Here is a 13,495-nt window from a genome sequence, read left to right on the forward strand (position 1 = left end):
TGGGTAAAAATTAAATAATGGCCCAACCTACCTAAGGGAAATGTGACTGGAGCTGGACCAGAGCTTGTTAAGGGAAAGAGGAGGTACAAGAAAAAACAATGTCAGCATTGTGTCAGTACTGGAGGAATAGAATAGAATAGAATAGAATAGAATGGAATGGAATGGAATGGAATGGAATGGAATGGAATGGAATGGAATGGAATGGAATAGAATAGAATAGAATAGAATAGAATAGAGTTGGAAGGGACCTACACCATGTGCAACAATTGTGGATAGAAAGCTGTCACATCTAAGCAGCACAGCTCTGCTGGCTGAGTGTCTTGGTGGAGACCATGAGTAAGGTTTGAAGATACAAAACGCAATAACTTGGCTGCATTTTCCTTTCTGTTCCTCCAGCCAGGCTGGGAATGTATGCTAAAGGCTAGAAGATGATACAAAAGCTCAGACTTGGGCTTCCAGCAGCATTCATGTAGTCAGGCACCTTCACACTGCCCTCCTCATCCTCAGCTCTCACAACGCAGCATCCACCCAAGCCAAGGGGAGCAGGGAAAAGTTATCAGTCTTTCTGCTACAGGGTTCAGCTGCAGCTGCTCCACCTTCTTTTGGACCCTCTGAGCAAATGAAGCAACCTTTTTTATAGATCCACTCCTTGGGCTGGTGACACTGTCCATGTAGCAAACACTCAAGATATAAAAGGGAGGAAAAACTGTCAGTTCTCCCCAGACCAAGGGAAGGGTCCTTGGGGATTGTAGGAATTCCTCAGGGGTGTCTTTGCAGAGCAGCCAAGTGATGTTAAAAATCCCTCTTATGCACACCAATGTGCTGACATTATTTCCTTAAATGCCCTCTCTGTTTTGTTCTTTTTGATCTGTTTCTCCAGGACCACCTCTTCATTATTTACAGTTCTTCAGAAAAAAACCACAGGATTTCTGTCTTTGTAAATCTTAGATGTGGCTTAATAGCATTAAGTCCATGGTAAGGACTAGCCTTGTGGGGAGCATCAGTCTGGACTTCTTCTAAGGTACATTAAAATCTGGTGGAAAAAAACCCAGTATCAACCACAAATTTATTGAGATTTAGAAATTACTTACTACAGACTCATAAGATGCAGAGCTTGACCCAACCTGCAGGGCTCATGACAGCAATTCTAGCCTTAGATTCCTCCCAAAATTGAAGGAATCAAGGCTGAGCCCTTTTTTGTAGAAGAGCCACATGTTTTAGCCACATTCTCAACTTCCCCTTTTAAAAGCTAGAAAGTAAGGAAAGGAGTGACTAAAAAGCGTTTCTGGATGTATTTCAGCACCTGTGTTTTTTTTAAGAACTGACAGTTTCATGAGGATATGCCTGCTGTATGTTCCTGTGCAGGAGTACATAACAGGTCACTGAGAACAGTGACCTCTCAGAGCCTCCAGGCACGTGTTATCCCACTGGCCATGTTGAGCTCCACTGCCTACAAGCCAGTGCTTGACATTTCTGACACCTGAAGAAATTTTCCTTGTAATTCCTAAAGCAAGGGTTAGGTAAATTCAGTGCAGACAGAAAAGTGCCCACAGCAAACACACAGTGCAGTCTCTCTCTCAGTGCAGAAGATGCAGAGGATCTTCATGGCACAACCATTTTCTGGGCATTCTTATTTGCCTCCCTGCTGTGGTTTAACATAGCAAAGCACTTCCAAAGAGCAGAAAGTGGCCCAAAGTAGCTCATTTTTTTGCCTATGGAGCCATCAGTAAAAGGAGCACCAGTAAATGATGTGCACATCTGTCTGCTATTGACTTTTGTACCTTCCCTAAAGCCCAGTTACAAATTTGGGGCGTGGATAAGTAAATAGATCAAAAGGACAAATGAAAACCTTTGCTTTTGTGATAACTAGCCAAATTCCCTGCAGCCTCTCAGTAAATCCTCCATGTCAGCCTTAGAACTTACATGAATCCCCTGATTTTCAAGAGAAGATGCTATACCTCAGGGATGCTGCATGAAGCCCACCAAGCTCCAAGATCCCTGTGGCAAACAGGTCCTTTAGCAATAACAACCTTTGAAGAGATTAAGAGAAAGTTTCCCAGCTGTCAGCTGTAGCTGCTGGGTTCAGGACTTACATAACTTGTGAAAATCCTCTCTTCGGGCCTGATATGTCTCCGGATTTCACATTCGTTTGGCTGAAGGACTGTGATCCCATCATCAGAAAAGACATAGAACATATTCCCAACACTCAGGCCTTAAAGGGGGATAAAGAAGAAGGAGTTGGATTTTTTTTTGGTATGCATCCATAGCTGTTAGGACTTTTTTAAAGAACTTGTCCTCCTTTCCCGACAAACAAAATCTGCCTTACATAAAAGTTGGTCATTTGGATGCAGTTGGAGCATTCACAAATCAAATTTCATGTCACAACAAGGGCTTCAAGGAGTGAAGAGGTACAAACACGTTCAAAAATGCATTGCCTTGGTGGCGGTGGAGTACCCAAATAATTATGGCTGGGTCTTGTAAATAGGTACCAAAACAGGATTTGATCTCTAGAAGCCTCTCTGTTGCACTGCTACCCCCCTCAGATTATGAGTTTGTTTTTTTTTCCTATGATTTCATTAAAAACAGCTTGACAATAATTTGAGAACTGAAAGATAAGCTTTAGTAAAAATTGAAGTGAAGGTCATCCTGCTACAGGCAACCTGACCACTGGTAACTGTGATGTTAAATGGAAGGGTTTAGCATCTGAACCATGAATGAAAATATATAGATTTCTTTATTTTCTTAAACTACCTGAAAGAACTAACTACAGCCACCAAAATAAATACATTTTTGAAATCTTGCAAACTGTAATTCACAAATGTGGAGTAGTTCAGCATTGCATTAGCACTCATTTATCCAACCAGGGCATTCCAGGAGATTTGGAAAACTGGCTGATTGTCATTGCTTTGCCATTAGGAGATTGTGTTTTATCACTTCTGTCATGCTACACGGAATTGCAGTGACAAGATCTTTAAGAATTGTTCAGGATCCTTTCAAACCCTCTAGTTTCAAAGATCCAATCATTCCATTTTTTCACACCACCACCAGTTAAGTGTTTGCAATGACCACTGTCACCCCTAGCAGTGTGGATAGTGTACTTTATCTGCCAACAATATGGTGATGCTATAATTTGTACCTTCTAATTGATTCCATTTTTCCCATGGAGAAATAAAGTCCCCATTCCATGGCTCTGAACAGTGTTCAGTGTCAAAAATTCCCTTTGCTGGTCCTGTGGTGGCAGCTCGAAGTACTGCTCACATTTTTTAACTGTCTGCAGGATTGAGATCTAAATCATCACAGGAAATTTGGCGGTAAAAATAGGGATAATTTGGACAAATGCATTTTTGGAAAATGCTGTAAACCATGCTGTGTTTAGTTAGGCTAGAAGGGTGTTTTTGTTAAGCCCCCTTCTTTTGATGCCAAATAAGCAACTTCAGAGAACAATGTGTCAGCATGTGGTGTTTGCTGTACTGACATGGTTCATGCTGAGTCTCTGAACCAGAGCACAGACATTCCCCAGTCAGGGCATCAGGTGGGTGCAAGAGCTGTGATCCTCAAATGTGATTGCACAGGGCAGGATCACACAGGTAGGGAAAAAGCTCCATTGAGAGTTATTTCATGGACTAAGAGTTATTTTTCCCCAAGTATTTTGGTAATACATTTCATTCAGGCGCTTTGGACCAAAACCTGCACTCCCAGCATCCACCCAACTCCCACCCGCTTTAGTGGGATTTGATGATCACATCAGAGGGCAGAATTTGACCCTGGCCTGGAATGAGTGCTGACATTTCATGGGTAAAGGATTTTAATCCTCAGAAGTGAAAACAGGCAGGCAATCAATTACGACTACTGATGCTTATTATTATTGTCATGCACAAGTGTGGTGTGATTTTGTCTGATGATCCTATTACAATGAGGGTGTATTTAAGAAGACCTTAATTACCCACAAAAATACTTTGATTAAAAAATTTTACCTCAACAGGTTTAGAGTCAGAGACTTGGCAAGTTCTACTACTTCTTTTACAGTAAAATTAGTCCAATTTTTTGTGCAGACTGATTAAAATATACTACAAATTCCTGAGAGCATTCAGTTACTCTCTTTTTAAAAAAAGTTTGTCAGTTAAAATTAAACCATTCTTTTTCCCCAGAGATTGATCCTCATACTGATATTTAGACCAAGCAGGATTTTACTAGGCAAACTAGGTGTATTATTCTCACATATGAAACATTTGCCAAATCTTGGTTTGGGTGCATCCTAAATAATCTCATGTAGATTATTTAGTAGTAGAACAGACATCAGTAGAACAGACTCAATATTTTATTATACTGACGCAACTCCTTTGTGCAGGGAATTGGGAATTATTTCAGTACAGAGGTGGGTAATGAAGTATTTTGTGTTTTTTGTAGGAGTGAGGGAGATACTAAGTTGGGAACTGGGGGACTAATGAGGAGTTTAAAATTTTTTTTCCTTTTGCAGGTTAGATTGCACAATTAGTTCAAAACCTAAAGGCATTATGAAAGGCAAAATAATTCACCTATATAGCAAAATATCCCTAATATTAAAAAAAACCATTAAGAATGGAGAGGGTTTTCTAAACATAACAGTTCTTATGATCCAATCCAGATGAAGTTGGCTCTAACAAAAAAACATTAGGAGGACACCTGATATCAATAAGAGCTTATTTGAGAAATACAGTGTCTCCATCAGTGTACATTTATACATTCCTCCTTTGAGATCAAAGGGCAAATTTCTCACCATGAAATACTCTCCTCTGATCTTACACTTAAATAGTTTTCCTCAACTTAATTTAAATACTTGGAAATACTTTAGAACTTACATTTGGTAATGAAAAAGCTTTCAGCTTTTTAAGTGCATACACTCACATAAGTGCTGATTGCCTGCTGGCACAAAATGCTCCTTTTCTCCAGGTATTGAGTAAGCAATGCTCACTACAGAAATCAACACTGTCATGAAAAAAAAAAAATCTCTGCTTTACATTTGAACTACTCGTGGTTTTCTCTGGACAAAATTAAAAACTATTTGTACATTGAGTAAATACTGCATGTGCTTCCAGGCCCAGGTTTAACTGGCTGGTTGCCCTATGTGCACTCATTTCTTGAGGCATTGCTTGTGCATGGTCTGAAAGGTTTTGAGACCAAACTGACAGACTGACTTTTAAAATGACCAAATACTTGTTTTAAAAGTTTGACTCACAGCACAAGTTTGTTCTACACCATATTTTGTTTAGGCATTTTCCCAAGGTTTTAATTACTCCAGACCTTGTGGGGATGAGGTTGTGATCATTTTAAAGGAGCTCAAATCTACCAATACATTTGTTAATATTGCTACTTGCACACAGTAAGGAATTGAAAGAATATATTAAAATATAAAACCAAAAATACCATTCCTGTCTTCCAGCTTTCCCTGTGCCAAGATTTCACATGCTGAAGTATATTCTAGAATGAATGTGCCCATCAAATACTACAGAACAACAGCAAGGTAATAAACCTGCTTTAAAGATACTGAATTGTTTAGGAACATCAACAGAAGGTCTGCTTTTCTGACCATGTTTTGCCTCAACATTGCTCATACTTTCATTTAAAATGTGCAAGGTTGATAAGCAGTAAGTCCATCTATTTAGCAAAATTATAATAAGACTTTCTGCAACCAACTTTTCAGCTGTTCTTTAAATATTACTCCACTTCTACAACTGGTAGGATTATCCAGCTGCTGTCTTTAAAAAGGAGCATAAGGGACACTGTATACAAACAGCCATGGAGCATTGTGCAGGTGATGCAGGACTGATGAGATGCATTAGAGGTTTCATTTCCAAGCAGAAGGGAAGTAGCAATTCTTAGTGCCCATAATGCCATTTACAGGAACATCAGCAGTGATGACTCCTCACAGCCCTGCACCAGGAACCTGCAGGTGAGGTGTCCAGAAAGAAGTGCTGGGGAGCTCTCCTAGGTGGCTGAGCCAACTCTCTCACCCCCAGTGAGCTGCATTTGCCTTGGGTTGGAAGGGACTCTAGAAATAAACCAGTGTATTTGCTCTGTGTGTCTGTGGCCAACAGTGGCACTGACAGTGTGCACCAGGTGTTGGTCACCACACCCTGGCACCCTCCTTCTGCCCCAAAATCCTTTGTGCCAAGCCCAAGCTACCCAGAAAGCTTCCTGCTGAGGGCTGGAAGGCCAGCTATTGCTTTGGAGGCACTACTGACAAAGGGCTTTGCACCCTCCTAAAGCAGTGAGCCCAAAGCCCTTCTTGGAGGAGCAGTGTGAGGGAGTTTGGGTGTTTGCAGGGGGACATGGCTGAGAGCACTTTGTCACTGCACAGCAACCTTTCCCACACAGCTGGAGGGACTCCAAGATCTCAGCTGCCTCATAAGCAGCAGGCAGATGCAAGAACTGGTTTCCATCTGCACTTCAACCTCAGAACATTCCCCAAGGGAATGGGTGTCCTGCTCACAGCCCTCCAGGAGCCCAAGGTCACGGGGTCCCCTCTGCACTCCTGGGCTCCACACCTCCAGAGCCAGATGGACAACCTGTGTGAGAGCCCCTTTGAGTGCTGCATGATGCTTCTTACTGGGTATTTTGGAAATCATGACAGCACAAGCATGTACAAAATAAGGTGATCTTAAGGGCCTCCCTGATATCTTTGAGTCAATTAGCTGCTCAGGATAGGGTTTTTTTCTTTTTTTTTAATTTGGCTTCCAAGATACACAGTTGTTAACCTTGTGAAGGACACACTGTAAGTCTGATCAAACTAGAGCTCTTAACTGCCTATTAAAACAAGGAGAAATGAGGACCCCTTTACCCTGCATTGATTCAAAGGATAGAGGGAAGAAAACCTGTTGTGGTTTGGGTTTTTGTTTTGCCTAACAGTCAAGAACGCAATTTCTGTTGCTCACCTAGAAAACATCAATACATGCTATTGGAAAGGAAGAGCTTGAATTGCTTGCTTAAAAATGCAGTATATTGAATTTATGCCTTACTTGTTCAATTATGGTAATTTGAGAGCACTTCTGACACTTGTGTGACTGCTAATGCAGCTTGAAAATCTCAGGCTACTCACATTTCTGGCAGTATATATAAAATTCATATTTTTATATATTTTTTGGTCATCTATTATTTCATAGTGGGAAAATGCACAAAGTTATAGGTACAATGTGACATCTCTTATTTGAATAATTTAGCTTTTAAAAGTCTGGTCTGTACTTAATCTGGTGACTGTGAAAGTTGATAGGGTTAGTGGCAAGTCAGTGGAGAATGGCCCATCATGGAATTATTAAAGCAGACAAGCACATTATCACTACAACAAAAGAACTTTACTGCAGTACCTTCCTCTCGCCACAGTATGTTTGCAACTGCAGCATCAGAATATTGGGAAAGCCAGAAAATAATCAGGAAAAGAAAAAAAAACAACAACAAAACAATGTCAAAACTTTCATTGTATCAAGTAACTGAATAAACACTCATGTTTACATGAACTGTTTAATTGGTGAAAATTTTGTAACATTCAGTCAAATAAAATACCAGGAAAGACAGAGAATTCTTAACACATTTGCTCCTTCTAGAGACAATTAAGAAACTTTGACATGGGAAAAATCCTTCCTGAAATAAAGGCAGCTGTGCAAAGATCAATGACCTACAAAAGAGGAGCTGTTACCTTCAAATGCAGCTGCAGGTATGGCACAGCCTGTGGTTTTCTGTGCAGGTTCAAGGAGGAAACACAACGTGGAATTACAGAATCATTAAGGTTGGAAAAAACCTCTAAGATCATCGAGGCCAACCATTAACCCAGCACTGCCAGGCCCACCAGCATCTTTCAAAAGAAGCCTGAGACTGGCAGCTACAGCAGCTCCACCCTTGGCTGTGCTGTCTCTTGGAACTTCATGCACTGCATTCTTTCAGGATTAACAAAAGCTTTGAAGGTACACCTGCATTTGAATTTTTGTTCCAGATAGATCCAATTATTTCTCAACATACTGTAATTTCCCTTGCTCAGGTATTTAAGGGAAAATGACCAATATTAACAACAGTACATAAATCCAGTTAATGAGGAATAGGATACCTTTTCCAAAGATTTTCCTTGAAAGCCCATATTTATGGGTAACTTTGTTTCAATTCTTGCTCTATATTAGCAGCCAGAAAAGCAGTAAAAATCCCATTTGCACCTAGACTTTTAGTAATACCATAAACCCAGGAAATCTCCCAGGCAGTTAAGAAGGCAGAACTGGGAAAGATCAGGCCTCTGGGAGCTTTTCTACTGGGCCAGCTGATCACCTCCCTCAGCAATTCTGTTTTGGGGTCAGGGTGGTCAAGATAACACTGCTGCACTCCCATGGGAGATGTGGGAACAGTAGCTGGGAGGGTATTTGTCATGAGGTGGAAGATAATTTCACGCTGAGGGAAACCTATTTTGCCAGACAGTGATGTAAAAACAGGTAAAATAAATAATTTAATCACAACATTTTTCAGATATCTAAATATTCAAGAATTTTGACTGGTAACTGGCTTCAAAAGAAGCCTTATACAGAAATCAATGAGATTTATAGATTAGGACAAAATATTACATTTTGGATTCCCTGATATCTATTGCCAATTTGTTACTCCAATAAAGCTGTTACCCATCACAAACCCAGTATACTTCTGCCACATGAAAGACACCTTCTTCCTGGACAAGATTTTACCTTCTCTGCATGATTCCTACCCTGAAAAAGAGTCCAATCCTCTGATCAAAGTGCATTCAGAACTGTCATTACCTTGTGTAAGATCCAACTTACTGCATGCAATAGCCTGAACTAAATTACATTAAATTAAATTAAATTACATGTAAGCCATCACATTCCAACACTACTTAAAGAGAGAAATGCATGGAAAATTGAGCTTACGGGTCTTTCTCGCCGAGTCTTCGATGAAAAGGGAAGAAATGTCCTCGTCCACTCCCACCTCATTTTTGGCAATGCAGGTGTAGGCACCAGTGTCTTCATAGCGAACACTGCTGATGTGAAGTTCGCTTCCGTTTGCTGCAAGAGAGACACTCACAGACAGGGCTCCTCATTGCTGCTAATTGCTGCCCCTGCCTTAATTGCCTTCCATCACCACAGCCACTCAGTGAAGGCTCCACAGGGTGGTTCCACCCCACTGTGTTTCCCCCAGTTTAACTAGAGGTTTTTGGGGGTTCTCATGGGAGCTGATCTCTTGTTCCTTTCCATCAGCACACACACGCTCCACACCAGAAAAGAACAAAGAACAATCTCAAGTCAAGCTATAAATTACATTTCATTTATTTCTTCTTTTTGTTAGAAAAGTGCTTTGGCTTTAGTGAAGAAAAATTAATTTCAGTTTTGCAAACTGTTTTTCATCAGATCACCAAAAAACTTTGGTTTAAAGGGGTCTCTCTACAGTTCCTCCTACCATTTTGCTTCCTGCAGTGGGACCAATGGCTAAAACCTTTGGAACATGTAGAGATACTCTGTGTGTCATGCAGCAATATCAGTGCTACCAACACAGGCTGAAGGGCACAATCTACCAAAGCCAGACTGGGGCATATGTTGAGGATGGGGTTAATATTTTTACACATAAAATTGCATATGTTTTTGCTTTTTGCTATGCCTGTTGCACCCTCATTCTAACAGGGACCTAGAGGCGTTAAAAGCCCAATTCCTTCAGCAGGGCTGAGTTGGGGACTGATTCTCAGCTGACTTGCATCCAGTGTGGGCTTAGACGTGAACGAAGAGTTTAATGAATTTCTCTTCAAATAATTTAATGCATTTCTTTTCTGCTGTGCTGTACACAAGCAGCAAGGCAGTGAAGAAACAGGCAGGCTGTCTTTGAACAGAATGCAATTACCACCTACATCAATCAATAGTGTATTTCCCAGGAAATTCACAGGAGAAAGAGATAAAAAGAGAGAACAGGGGTTTTATAACACGATTTCCAACAACTGTGGCTTAGCAAAGCACAAGAACTTCTGGTTTAAAGTGCAAAATAATCCTCCTTAATCCCTGTCTACAATACTTTAATTAATCAAAATTCTGTTCTTACCGAGGAGCGATAGCTGTTTGGATAGTTTTGGCATGATATCAATGCCGTTCTTCAGCCAGGTAATTCGGGGATTAGGGATGCCTTCGGCGTGACATTTCAGGCTGGCCGACACGCCCGGCTCCTGCGCCTGCGTCTCGGGGTACACGCGGATCACCGGAGGCACTGCGGGAAGCAAGGGAGTGGGACTTGAGGAACTGGGGAACTGGGGACTTGGGGAACTGAGGAATTGGGGAACTGAGGTCTTGACAAATTGGGGAATTGGGGATTCGAGACCGCGCTGGGGCTGCAGAGCCACTGCAGTCCTGCAGTGCCACGAGGGGCTCTGAGCCGGGAACCACGGAGATAAACTCGGTCTGGCTGTCAGGGCAAGCTACAAGAATGATTTCTCTACAGCTTGACTTTGGGGCAGAAAATAGAAAATGATACTTTTCCAAGCACTGGCATATGAGAGAAGCTGAGGATGCCCCATCCCTGGAAGGGTTCAAGGCCAGGCTGGGTGGGGCTTGGAGCAGCCTGGGACAGTGGAAGGTGTCCCTGCCCATGGCAGGGGGTTGGATTGAGATGGTGTCTAAGATCCCTTCCATCCCAAACCAGTCTGTGATCCTATGATTCTATAACAGAAAAGAGTAAACTAATATACCAATACCAGGGAGCAACCTTGAGATCCAATTCTGTATTTAGACTTTCATTGAGTGACTAACTGAACTTAACAGTTGGATTAAAACCTAACGTGGGTACTCACATATTTAAAAATTAAAGTATAAACTTCAGATCTTCACTGAATCTAGGAGGGAATTTGAGTTCTTGCCTACAAAAAAATAACTTAATCTTCAGTATTTAAGTAAATATCCATCAGGAAGTGGATTGTGTATTCACTACTTCTTATTCTGAACAAATAAAGTGTTTATCAATTACTTCTTTTCACTGAGAGGTTTTTAAAACCTGACTTACCTTGTTCACAAAGGCACTTCTGAGCTATTTAATATACTCCACTGGCAGAACTACTAATTATATTACAATTTCAGAGATGTTCATTGATTTTCAATCATCTTTTCTTCACTGCTCAAACCAACAAGGCTTAATACCACCCATTAACTATTTCTTAACAATTTGCTTACACACTTAAAAAAAAAATTGCAATACTGCAACATCAGTGAAAGATACCAGTGAGACTCTTTCATCTTGAGGAAAAATAAAAGGAAATGTGAGGATGTCTCATACCATGGCTGATGGTATTTCTGTTTCACAATGAAGCAGTCAACTTTTCCATCAGATTGGGAGATTTTGGGTTTAATGATGTAGCTGCTGAAAGATGTTCAATTTTGTAAAATCATGGCCAGATTCCAATGTGGTTCTGTTCAGCCTAGATGGGATGCTACTAGTAACATTTTTTGAATGAAATGATTAAGTGAGGTCCATTGAAGGCCAACATGATTTATTTCAACTCACAGCTGAAAGACAGTGTGCCTCCTACAAATGCAAAGGAAAAAAATGTACAATATTCAAGAAGGTCTGATTTTCAAATCCTGAAATTAAGTGACTTGGCTGAGATCTCACATGGCCAAAGGCAGCAGAGAAATTTCACTTCAAGCCAAGTGTCTTCTCACCTGCCAGCTCTCAGAGACAGAGCCCATCCCAGTCATCACCTATTTAATGCTCTCAAAACCCCTGTGGGTTGTTATTTCCTTAATATTGTTTGCTTTAGGCTTTCCTGCTCATCTGGGCAGCTGTGTCAGCACTTCAGGCTGGCCACAGCCATCAGCCCCCCAGAATCAGGGCACTACAAACAGACTGTACTTTCATCTCTCACATTGTGGCCTCACACCTTGACAGTCTGCACATGAATAATCCACCTATTTTACCTGGAGGGCTGCAAACACAACAGATTTATACTGCCAAAGGTAGCTCACAGGTCCTAGACACTAAATCAATGCTCTGCATGAAAATTTACTTAAAATTATAGCAAGGTATCTTTTCAAGAGTAATTAATAAGGAAACTGTTTGTTTTCACCTACAAAGTGTATGTGCTTCACCTCCATTTCTGCTCTCTTATAATTTCCCTTCTCCTTCTATTTTTAAACTTTTTATTTCTTCTCCCTTGTCTTACATAATTCACTGCACAGGTAAATTATTGCATGCAAATGCCTTGTGATAACAGCAAACTGCAGAATATATTTTTATTGTCCTTGCTACAAATTAATACATTCCAAGTAAGCACATTAAACTTGCAAAGATTTCAATTCCAGACTTTGGGATATATGGATTACCCTTTGCTTTTTCCCTTGGTGAATATACATCATTGCTAACCATTACTGTGTCTGCAGCCAAGGGCAATATAAAAATGCCATTATCTTAAGCAAAGTAGGAAGAAAGAGGCATTGAAACAAGCATGAGATGGGGTAGATTGCCTACCACTGCATACTGAGCAGCACCTCACTGGTGAGCAGACCAATTTATTGCCACAAAACAGCTCAGGTGATGAAGAACACAGTGAGCACAGACGGTGGCACCAAGGCCCCAAAGACATCCACTGCTGCTGTAGGAGCTCTGTACTCCAGGGTGCAGCAATAATTAACAGATCAATCATTTACACAACATGTTTTACATTTATAATTTGAAAGGGGTTTGCAGCATTTTATGTTTTCTCCTGAAAAGCCACATTAATCAAACATCCATGTATGTAACATCTCCCTTACTGGAAAATTTGTCCTATTGGAGCCTTATAATTGGGCTGAGGATCAAATGACTTTTTTTAAACTATTTTCAAGGAATACAATATTCTGATTTATGCTGATGTTTTCCTGAGTGCAAGGACCAAGGAGAATGATGCCCTACACCCAGCAATCTCTTGATTTACCAAGAGACTTACCAAGTTTCATAGTTGATAACTATTTTATGAGATTCTTTATCCTCAGGACCTTTTTGTTTTTTGAAAGTGCTAAATTGCTTCCTCCCAACAGTTAGTGTACACATTTCCCAAGCAATATCCATACATGGGAGAGAACAAAATTTTCCTGCTCTTCTTGGCTCCTCCGGATCAAAGATACCAGAATGCAAGATGAACTTTTCATTCTTAAACTGTTTAAACATTGCCTTTCAGCAATTTCTTTTCCTCCAAAAATCTTAAGGGCAAGTTGCATAAATACACTGACCTAAATTTTACCAGTAACTGTGAATCCTAAGATTGATGGGCTCAACAAAACCTTTCCCATCAAACAGGCTGCACTTCACATGTGCTTCATGCTTCATGCCCAGATGTGAGCCAGCAGGGTAGGGCATTCACTGGTGACCTTCACATTTTCTGCCTAAGAGGATTCTCATCTCTGCTGGTCAAAATAAGCATCTGGATCTACCCATGTTATTTGGGATATCCTGAACCATCTGACACAAAGGGAAACACTGCATAGCACTCAGCAGCTGAGCAGTAGTAGAGCACCAAAAATCA

At 40.8% G+C, this 13,495-nt stretch overlaps 1 protein-coding gene across 1 annotated transcript in view; it reads right to left on the reverse strand.

Annotated features, from left to right (window-relative positions):
* FSTL4 (follistatin like 4) overlaps positions 1–13,495 on the reverse strand; it is a 203,170-nt gene that overhangs the window by 8,387 nt on the left and 181,288 nt on the right. Inside the window, exons 9-11 of the mRNA XM_050979863.1 lie at positions 10,051–10,212; positions 8,895–9,029; positions 2,094–2,212 (exon numbers count right to left, since the gene is read on the reverse strand). Of these exons, the coding sequence (XP_050835820.1) occupies positions 2,094–2,212; positions 8,895–9,029; positions 10,051–10,212 (416 nt within the window). The remainder of the gene's footprint in view (positions 1–2,093; positions 2,213–8,894; positions 9,030–10,050; positions 10,213–13,495) is intronic.

This window comes from Serinus canaria, chromosome 13 (assembly GCF_022539315.1).
Source record: "Serinus canaria isolate serCan28SL12 chromosome 13, serCan2020, whole genome shotgun sequence".
NCBI classification, from domain to species: domain Eukaryota; kingdom Metazoa; phylum Chordata; class Aves; order Passeriformes; family Fringillidae; genus Serinus; species Serinus canaria.